We start from the raw sequence: 10,894 nt of genomic DNA, 5'->3' as shown, positions 1-10,894 counted from the left end.
CTGTCTGTCTGTCTGTCTGTCTGACTGTCTGTCTGTCTGACTGACTGACTGACTGTGTCTGTCTGACTGTGTGTCTGTCTTTCTGTCTGTCTGACTGTCTGTCTCTGTGTGTGTCTGTCTGTCTGTCTGTCTGTCTGTCTGTCTGTCTGTCTGTCTGTCTGTCTGTCTGGGTGTGTGCAGTGCACTGTGCCGCCAACTTCCCCATTTTGCGCTGCGCTCTCAATTTACGCCCATTTCACTTCAATGAGTGACGGCGAGCGGCGGCTTACGTCAACTGCGTAACTCCCGTTTGTGAATGACAACCCAAACGTGTGAATCGATCGAGCGGCGAGTATAAAAACAAAGCTGGGAAGTAACAAATGAGACGTTTGTCTCCTTATTAAGTTAGATAAACATAAATGCAGCGAGTTGGGCTTTTGCAAGCGATCGAAGAGAAATGGGTAACATAGTAACCAACCTGCCGACGAAATTTTCCAGCACCGAGCTTTTTCCGGCGCTCTGTCCTCCGACCACGGCTATCTGCGGCAGATCCAAGTTACAACTTTGGCCAATGGAACTGAAAGCATCTTGGAGTTTATTGATCAGGGGGATCAAATCCTCCATCCCCCGGTTGCCCATGGTTTCTGACCGTCTCTCAGCGCGCAGGAACGGGCTCGGGTTACTTCCAAGTGTTCAGTTTGCACTCTTCAAACGCTTCCAGATCAGTCCGTCAAAGACAAACAACTGATCAAACACTCGCTGACGGGCAGATGCCGCGTATTAGGGCGCATTCGTTAAGATCCGTGCGCTGATCTGAGGATCAATCATTCGTAAACTCACAAAACAAAACTTCTCGCTATCATCCGGTCAGGCGACATCCGACCTCCAGCGGTGACGCGAGTCCCGCCTCCTGTCAACCGATGTCGTGAAATCCGATTGGTCGGACAGAACGCTTCCTGGTGTGTTCTGTCTTTTGATTGGCTCCATCTTCGTTTCTGCCGCAAACGACCGACGGAGTGCTATTGGTCGGCTCACGTGTCAATTTCGTTTCAATGAAAAGACTTGAGCGTAGGGGTATAGACAATAAAAATTATCATTCTGATTTTAATAATAATATGCATGTATAATTACTGCAAGATCAACATGAGTAAATTAAACGTATTTCAATTTTATAAATATGAATCATAATTTTCTAAGTATTAGAGCATTATTAAGACATTGTTTGGGCTCTCCAGTTTGTTATACTGTACATCGATTAGTAGAAAAATGCTATATTTAAGCAGAATCGTGCAACATTACACCTATTTTAGAACGATGAACAGGGGCAAGTTCAAGCTCAAACCGGTGCACAACGTTTTGCTACGGTTTCCGGTTTGAACGACATGTTTCCTGGAAACGGTGTGCAATGGGGTTTGAGATACGTTTTCTCTTGTTTGGTGGGTGTGAACTCAAAGAATGGCCTTCTCAGCTGCCATAGCTGCAACTCTTGGTCATCAGAACAGAGTGTTCAACGCACCAAGGTTTCCGCCCAGGGCTGCGTTCAGCCCTGACAAAAACAGTGCAAAACGTTTTTTAAACGGAAATGTTGGTGCATTGAACACCCTGTTCTGATGACTCAAGAGTTGCAACTATGGCCCTTATGGCAACTATCACTGCCCTTGCCCTCCAGAATAAAAGAGAACATCCCAATCAAATGAAGGGATTTGTGGAAACTGTGGTTCCTAATTATTGTGATCCAACATTTGCCTCCCATTTCAGGATGAAAAGACAAACATTTCAGGTGAAGAATAATCCACTTCTTACCTCCGAGACTGTGTTATGATCTATATGACCTTATTATTTTTTATTGTGAGTATTAGGCTTATCATTATTGCTGATCACTGTTGTTGTGCTATGATATTGTAATATTTACCATTATATAATCAGAGGAGTATAGAAAAGTTTATGAAAGTGTCACTCCATAATACAATAGCAAAATATATAAATATGTATAGTTTTTTATGATACATTAATCAGTGTCTAGCACACCTTCCTACGGAAAGGATATGGACCAGAAGACATTGCAATTACGAAATGATATTTAGACAGACTTAAAGAAGTTCCAGATCTATACTTGTGCTCTTATTATTTCAGTTATTTTGCCTTTAATGTAAATAAACATGTGCAAACAATATTCTTGCTCTTGTGAATTTATTTAGATGCTAATTACATTAGGGCCTTTCGCACCGCAGGAACCTTTTCATAGTACCAGAACTAATTGTGGAACTACCCACTTTTTTGCATTTTCGCACCGCCGGAACTGTATGCGATTTTAGTACCGGGCTGCCTTTTCGAGAACCAAATTAGCTCCTACTCCGGAGCAGGGTCTAACCAGCACAACTGGTACTACCCGTGACATAAGTAGACACTGATTGGCCAAACGCGTACGAGAATGCCCTCACCCGCCATGATTTAAAACGCCGTGTAAACATTGTATCAACTTATTTTGCAAGTATGGAGAACAGCGATAGATGGACGGACGCTGAAGTGCAGGCACTTGTAGCAGATGTAGCACTGCCAGTTGTCGTTGGAGATTCGTAGTCCTCCTTTCCGTTCTTTCAATCGCTTTACGTATACGTCGACTTTCCATGTCCATTATTGTGAAACCTGCGAGACACAACAAAAACACAGCTCCGATCACAGCGTCATCCATCCTCCTGTTGTTAATGTTGTTCTTCTTTGTTTCTGTTGTTGAACGCCGCGCACATATGACGTCACTGTCGACCGGCTTACATCACTTCTTAGTACATACTCTCGGTGTGAATACAACCCTTTAAATGGTACTGGGAAATAGTTCGCGCAAAATCGTCCCAGTACTTTAGTACTGTCCATTTAGTTCTGGAAATAAAGAGGTGCGAAAGGCCCTATTGTGTGAGCTGTCTCTTTAATACGGCGTGGTTTATATACATGTTGCTGCTGATTGGGCTGACATGTTTGACACACCCACCAAACAAGAGAAACGAATCTCAAACCCCGTTGCACACCGTTTCCAGGAAACATGTCGTTCAAACCGGAAAACATAACAAAGCGGTGCACACTGGTTTGAGCTTGAACTTGCCCCCAGTTAACAGAATACGGAGAGACTTTTGAGTGACGGGAAGTCCGACTCAAGAATCGGTTCTTTTAAACAGTTCGTTCAAAACAGCCATTCAATAATTCTTTTATTTTTCTTCTTTTATTCTCGTTACTTTTGTCCCTGATATCTCGACGTGACTTATTATGTCCTAGAATGTTTAAAATGAAGTAATGTGTAAGAATAACGCATTTACCATTTTTTATTATTCATAAAATTGTATTAACAACGCGTTGTGGTCATTTTTGCATGATTCAGTTGATAAAACTGACTAACAATTTGAAATCCAAATGTCTGATACTTACAAATTATAAATTTGAAATCTATGAGCTGAATGCATCAGACATTTGTGACTCTGGAGCACAAAGGCAGTCTTAATTAGCACAGGTATATTTGAAGCATTAGCCAAAAATACATTGTATGTGTCACAATTATCAATTTTTCTTTTATGCCAAAAATCATTAGGATATTAAGTAAAGATCATAAATATATCAAAACTTAATTTTTTTATTAGTAATATGCATTGCTAAAACGTAATTTGGACAACTTTAAAGGCAATTTTCTCAGTATTTTGCACCCTCAGATTCCAGATAGCCTAGTTCAGCTTTCAGATTATGTATAAATCTCAATTTAAATAAATTGACCCTTATGACTGGTTTTGTGGTTCAGGGTCACATTTATGAAAGAGACTGGAGAATCGTTTGGATCGATTCAATTCCGATTCGTGAACTGTTCAAGGGCGTGTTTCCCAAAAGCATCGTTCGCTAACTATGGTCGTAAGTTCCATTGAACTCTATTGATAACGACGGAACTTGCGACCTTATAGTTGCTTTTGGTAAACGCACCCCTGAGCGGTTTTTGTATTAGTTAATACGGTTCATCAAAAAGATCCGACTCAAATGAACAACTCCCAAGTGAATCGGACATCTTTATTCAAAATGGCTGCGCCCATACCCAGCAGCACACATGAGTGTGAAGACAGTATGGCGTTAGTGAAGGCTGTATCCTCTGCTGCTCCTCTCGCTCTTCGTATCGTGGCGGAGTGCCCCGTGAGTAAGGCGAGAGCCTGCACTCTTACCCTCCCGCACTGCGCTGTCTACGCCCCGGTGTTCATGCCCGTGGGCACCCAGGGTACCTTGAAAGGCATCACTGTGGACCAGCTGGAGGATCTGGACTGTCAGATATGCCTGGGAAACACGTATCATCTGGGCATGAGGCCGGTATGAGCGAAGAAACGCTTTAAATTGTCAAAGTGTTTCATCAATGCACAATGTTTAAAACTTACCTAACTGTGATTGTGTCCTAACAGGGTCCCGAGTTAATAGAGAAAGCCAATGGATTGCATGGATTTATGATGTGGAATAGAAATCTCTTAACGGTAGTTGTTCTTTTTCTTCTTTTCAAACTATTCCCAAAACACCAGAAGAAGTAGTAATAGTAAAAATGTAGGATACGATTATTTGTGTATTTCACGTGCTGCTTATGCAGATTTCGCAGAGTGTCCGTTTGATGGATAGAGCAGATTGGAAAAGTTATGGAAATGACTAAAGTCTTAAAAATATTCTCAGTTTTTATTGCAAATATTATGAAGCCAGCATGAAACAGCAGTCTGTCCAGTTGAAGTCTTATTGGAAATATTTACATACTACTACTACAACTACTACTAGTAAAAATAAAATAAATTTGCCCCATCGGTTTCTATAAAATAATGTACAAATATCTTCTCTAGTAATAATGACTTCCTGGAAAGGTCTTGGAAATTAAGAAGACCAGTGGTTCTCAACTTTTTGATGTGATGACCCCAGTATTTCTAATGCAATTGTGACAAAGTTGTTTTCAAACTTTTTTTTTGTTTTTTTTTTAATGGGCAGAAACGGAGTATTGATATTTTAATTTAATGAGCCGTGATTAAGTTTCATTGCTGAATAGTAACTGTTTACATGTAATATGGATTAGGTAATCAGATTCCAAAAATGAAATGCTTGTAATTAGATTACATTTTAAAATGCATATAATCAGCTTAGTTTTTATACAGTATGATTACTTTTTATTCACACATTATTTTGACCTAAAATATTTATTTAAAAAAAAGTTTGGATAGTAAATACTTAAAATAGATTTTAAGTTACTAGTACAATAGTTTAACAAATCATTTGCATGTTCTCGGGTGTTAATAGTAACACTGATATGCAGGTAAACAGATAAAATATTAGTGTTCATTAGTGTCATTTCTTTAGGTTTACAGTTTTACCAGTTAATTAATTCATTTTTTCAACAACTCACGAACCCCTTGCAGTTCCTTCACAAGCCCCAGTTTGGAAAACCCTGATGTTTAATGCACTTCATGTTGTTCATAATAAAGAAGAGAATATCATTTTTTTCTCTTTGTATTTTTGTATCAACATGGTTCAAAATATTCTTATTCGAACAAGTTGTCAAAAGTAAAAAAGCAGTCAGAATATATTACCTAAATTATGTAACTAAAAATGTTTTTTTTATTGGTCTTATGAAGTATTCTAATTTGTTGAGATAGTGAATTGGTGGGTTTTTGTTAAATGTGAGCCAAAATCATCACAATTAAAAGAACCAAAGACTTAAACTACTTCAGTCTGTGTGCACTGAATTTATTTAATACACGAGTTTCACAATTTGAGTTGAATTACTGAAATAAACTTTTCCACGACATTCTAATTTATTGAGATGCACCTGTAGATCAGGTTACTAACTAAAATTCTCATCATGTAATCAGTAACAGACTACAATTTGTAAGTAATACACTCAGCACTGTTCATTTTGTCCAGGAATTTCAAGAACTGCAAGTTCTGTGTTTCACCTGTGTTTCTTTTAATAGGACAGTGGCGGGTTTCAGATGGTGTCTCTAGTGGAGCTGTCGGAGGTGACGGAGGAGGGCGTCAAGTTCTGTTCCCCTTATGATGGAAAGGAAATCCTGCTCACTCCTGAGCAGTCCATCGCCATACAGAACAGCCTGGGTATGAATCATGTTACAGATCTCTTAACATGAGCATTCAACAAATGCTCATTGAAATCTCGCAACGTGTGCAGGTTCAGACATCATGATGCAGCTGGATGACGTGGTCAGCAGTACGGTGAAAGGGCCGCGGGTGGAGGAGGCCATGCACCGCTCTGTGCGCTGGCTGGACCGCTGCATCGCAGCAAATAAGAATCCAGATCGACAGAACCTGTTCGCGATTATCCAAGGGGGGCTTGATGCCAAACTGCGCAAGGCCTGTTTAGACGGTAAGCGCTGTGTGACTGCATGTGATCACTGGACATCAAAAGTGTGTCTGTTATGATGTGGCAGTATTGCATTAGCAGTGTAAAATCCTATTAAAATTCCATTCAAATGCACAACCGTTCAACTGAGTTTCAGGTCAGAACGATTTTTTTATGTTTTAAGAAATGAATACTTTTATTTAACAAGGACACATTAAGTTGATCAATACATTACCGGTCAAAAGTTTGGGATCAGAACGATTTTTTATGTTTTTTTACAGTATGCTCATCAAGGCTGCATTTATTTGATCAAAAATACAGGAAAAAATGTAATATTGTTAAATATTATTATGATGTAAAATTTTAAAATAAATGTTTTCTATTTTAATATATTTTAAAATGTAATTTATTCCTGTGACTCAAAGCTGAATTTTCAGCATCATTCCTCCAGTCTTCAGTGTCACATGATCTTCAGAAATCATTCTAATATGCTGATTTATTATCAGTGCTGGAAACTGTTGTGCTGCTTCATATTTTTTTGGAACTTGTGATACTTTTTTTCCAGGATTCTTTGATGAATAAAAAGTTAAAAAGAAGAGCATTTATTTATCTTTTCTAACAATATCCACTACAGTTCAAAAGTTTGGGGTCAGTCAATTTTTATTCTTTCTTTTTTTTTAAAGAAATTAAAACTTTTATTCAGCAAGGATGTGTTAAATTGTTAATAAGTGATAGCAAAGATTGATATTGTTAGAAAAGATTTCTATTTTGAGTAAATGCTGTTCTTTTTAACTTTTTATTCATCAAAGAATCCTGAAAAAAGTATCGCAGTTTCCAAATAAATATTTGGCAGCACAGCTGTAGCCAACATTGATAATTCTAATAATAAAGCAGCATATTAGAATGATTTTTGAATGATCATGTGACACTTCATACTCGAGTAATGATACTGAAAATTCAGATATGTCACCACAGGAATAAATGTAAATATATGCAAATAGACAACAGCTTAAACCTTAATATTTCACAGAATTACTGTTTTACTTTATTTTTGATCAAATAAATGGTGTCATGATCTTGGTGAGCATGAAAGATTTTCCAAAAACATTAAAAATCCCCAAACTTTTGAACTCAAGTCACACTTCAGAATAGCATTACGATCTTATTAGAGACACATTATCAAACTGAAAAAAAAAAAGTTTCTTAGAACAAACTTTAATTTTCAGAACCCTTTTTGCAAAGACTTTTAACCAGCTGGTGTCGCAGTGATTTTTAGTGGATGTCTGAAGTCAGTTCTCCTCACAGATGTAGTCTTCACATTAATGATGAACATGATCCATTAACAAGTGACAAACCCAAACCTGAAGCATTAATCATAATTCCGATACACCTTACTAGAACCTTTCGGTTCCGTTTCCTCACTCAGAAATGACCAAGCGTGATGTGCCAGGCTTCGCCATTGGAGGCTTGAGTGGGGGAGAAGAAAAGGATGACTTCTGGAAGATGGTGACTCTGAGCACAGACCACCTCCCCAGAGAAAAGCCCCGCTACCTCATGGGAGTCGGGTAAGCCCCGCTTCCTCAGAAACTCTGCTTTTTCATCATTATTCGCAAGTATTAAGTCTGTTTATGTGTTTTAGCTATGCACTAGACCTGGTGGTCTGCGTTGCCTTGGGCTGTGATATGTTCGACTGTGTTTTCCCGACTCGAACAGCAGTAAGTGATGGATTTCTGTTGACATCCCTTTCTATTACAGTGTACATACAAAACTGTCTATTGTAATATACCTGCACATACAATTGTCAATTTATGTATTGTTATTCCTTATTTACTTGTTCTATTATTTTTTTTTTTAAATTCTTTTATTATCTGTGTTTTTTGTTCTGTCGCTGTCATTCTGTTGCACTGTGGAAGCTTCGGTCACGAAAACAAATTCCTCGTATGTGTAAACATACCTGGCAATAAAGCTCATTCTGATTATTAGATCTACCGTTCAAAGGTTTGAGTCAGTAAGATTTTGAAAGAAGTCTCTTATGCTCACCAAGGCTGCATTTATTTGATCAATTGTTACAATTTAAAATAATTTGAATATATTTTACAAATGAATTTTATTCCTGTTATGCAGAACGCTGAAATTAGCTCCATCTTCTAGCCCTGCTTATGCCTGTCAGGATAAACCTGCAAGAGTTTTAACAGTTTTTCATAGAAAAGCTAGAATGAAACCACTGATGCTTATAGTAATCTTGTATTTTGCCATCTTTAATGAGGCTGTGTGTGATTTGTTTCAGAGATTTGGCTCGGCTTTAGTTCCCTGGGGATCTCTGCAGCTCAAACAGAAACAATATGCTAAAGACTTTCAGCCGATTGATCCTGACTGCCAGTGTCCCACCTGCAGGAGGTACATCTGTCTGGCGTTTAACTGGCTAAACTGCTGCTTCAGTATGCTGATGTTCAGTTGCCTGCTGTGCTTAAAAGAATAATTCAACCCCCAAAAATGAATATTTTACCATTTACTCACCCAGCAGAGAACTTTGATTCGGAAACTCTTATTATCCCATAAACCTAAAGATGATTGTGATTCTTGATGTTGCCAGACACAGTCGGGCTTACCTTCACGCGCTGTTCAAGAGCGACACCGCAGCCTTGCATCACATCACCATCCATAACATCTCTTACCAGGTAACTATATAAACTGCGTGTTTTGAATCCAGTATTTATTATTATTGTTGTTGTCACTTCATCTCCTCCTGTCCTCACCGTATCTTTCCTCAGCTCACTCTCATGCGGTCAGCGCGTCAGAGCATCATAGAGCAGAGGTTTCCTGAGTTTGTGAAAGCGTTTATGAAGAGGATGTTTGCGTCCAGGGAGCAGTACCCCAGCTGGGCTGTAGAGGCTCTACAATCAGTGAACATCTACATCAGCTGAGTATCCTACATGAGGAAGATGAAGACGACTGTATTTTAAGACTTGCTGTTGTTTGTTTCTTTTTTTAGATTCTAACATTTTTAACATATAATATGTGAAATATCCCTGTTTCGTAAATAAAATCGTCTTTTCATTTTTATTGCACATTGCTACATTCTTTCACCAAAATTATCAGAGTAATGTGAAAGTTTTTGTCTTCATTTTGAATAGCATAGTTGTTTTCATATATTTTTTTTTGTCAGGATTTCTATATATACTTTTTATTGCACCTTTATGCTTTAATATAATGCCAAGTGGCAGCATGAATGCTAATATTAACTCAACTAAAGGACACTTTATTCTTTGTCATTCACTATACCAATCAAGTCTTATTTGTTCAACCCTGAATACAATCATGGGATTTTACATCTTTTAACCCATGATAGATTTTAAAGTAATAATACACACATACATTCACTTACCATTCAAATGTCTGGGTCATTAAATTTGAATGTTTTTGAAAGACGTGTCTTATGCTCACCAAATTGGCATTTATTTGGTCAAAAATAGAGTACGAACAGTAATATTGTAAAAAGAAAGAAAATTGCAATTTAAATGAACTGTTTTCTATTTGAATATATTTTAAAATGTTACGTCCAGTGATGTAAAGCTGAATTTTCAGCATCATTTCTCCAGTCTTCAGTGTTACATGATCCTTCAGAAATCATTCTAATATGCTGATCTGATTAAGCTTTTCTTATTATCAATGTTGAAACCATTTGCACTTTTTTTTTTTTTTCTGGAAACCTTGATACATTTTTTCAGCATCTTATAAAGAACAGACAGTTCAAAATAACAGCATTAAAATATAAATCTTTTGTAACATTATAATTGTATAACGACACACGCTTAAATAACTGCATATGAGCACTGCACGGGGAAATCACATTAGTATCAGCAATAGCATTAGTGTGAGTATTAGTAATAGCATAATAGTACGTAGTATGAGTACACATTAAGTATTACAATTTGCATTAATAATAGCCATAGTATATTAGTATAGGAGCATTTGTAACCTACAGGTATTGGTTATATATCAATTCGTAAGACAATTGAAATGCTGTTAGCACTGGTAGTAGTTTTAGTAATATATCACTAGTATTATAATGAGCATTAGTCGCTATTAATAGTGTTAGTATCAGTGTGAGCATTAGTATGATGATGAGTATGTATTGTACATCCTGTCTGTGTCTTAAAACGTATTAAATGCTGTCTAGCTAGGCAGCACACTAGGTTTTTAAACAGCCTCTATTTATCCTGCCTTGCGTAGTTGTTTTAGGCAGTCTGGTCTCATTTGGATCTCTTTGACTTTAACAGCCCTTTTGCCAACAGCAAAAGCTTACTATTATTAGTATTAGTGTGAGAATACACTAAGTGTTCCAAATTATGTTAGAAATAGTAATAGTTTTAGTGTGTGTATAACGACAGTATAGTATACATTAGTAACCTAATGGTATTGGTTCTATCACTATACATTGATGGTAATAAGATTGGAATACTATTGGTTTTTTATATTTGTTTTAGTAATATCATTAGAATTATGATGAGCACCCTGTTGAAAAAGCTAGTCCTTTTGCTGGTTTAAGCTGGTCCTTTGCTGGTTTAA

At 37.4% G+C, this 10,894-nt stretch overlaps 2 protein-coding genes across 2 annotated transcripts in view; one reads left to right on the top strand and one right to left on the bottom strand.

The window, feature by feature from the left end:
- The window catches only part of dnm2a (dynamin 2a), a 68,152-nt gene extending 67,278 nt beyond the window's left edge, over positions 1–874 (bottom strand). The window contains exon 1 of the mRNA XM_016295297.1: positions 458–874. Coding sequence (XP_016150783.1) covers positions 458–618 — 161 coding nt within the window. The 5' untranslated portion in view covers positions 619–874. The remainder of the gene's footprint in view (positions 1–457) is intronic.
- Positions 875–3,963: 3,089 nt separating this feature from the next.
- Positions 3,964–9,393, top strand: qtrt1 (queuine tRNA-ribosyltransferase 1). The gene is made up of 9 exons (XM_016295265.1): positions 3,964–4,311; positions 4,401–4,469; positions 5,943–6,081; positions 6,155–6,349; positions 7,752–7,890; positions 7,965–8,040; positions 8,613–8,722; positions 8,919–9,003; positions 9,097–9,393. Exons 1-9 carry the CDS (start codon positions 3,991–3,993, stop codon positions 9,247–9,249), a joined length of 1,287 nt encoding a protein of 428 aa, XP_016150751.1. The 5' UTR covers positions 3,964–3,990; the 3' UTR covers positions 9,250–9,393.
- The last annotated feature ends 1,501 nt before the right edge of the window (positions 9,394–10,894 follow it).

This window comes from Sinocyclocheilus grahami, unplaced genomic scaffold (genome assembly GCF_001515645.1).
Source record: "Sinocyclocheilus grahami isolate Dianchi unplaced genomic scaffold, SAMN03320097.WGS_v1.1 scaffold333.1, whole genome shotgun sequence".
Classification (NCBI taxonomy): domain Eukaryota; kingdom Metazoa; phylum Chordata; class Actinopteri; order Cypriniformes; family Cyprinidae; genus Sinocyclocheilus; species Sinocyclocheilus grahami.
This window is presented reverse-complemented; position numbering and strand designations above follow the sequence as displayed.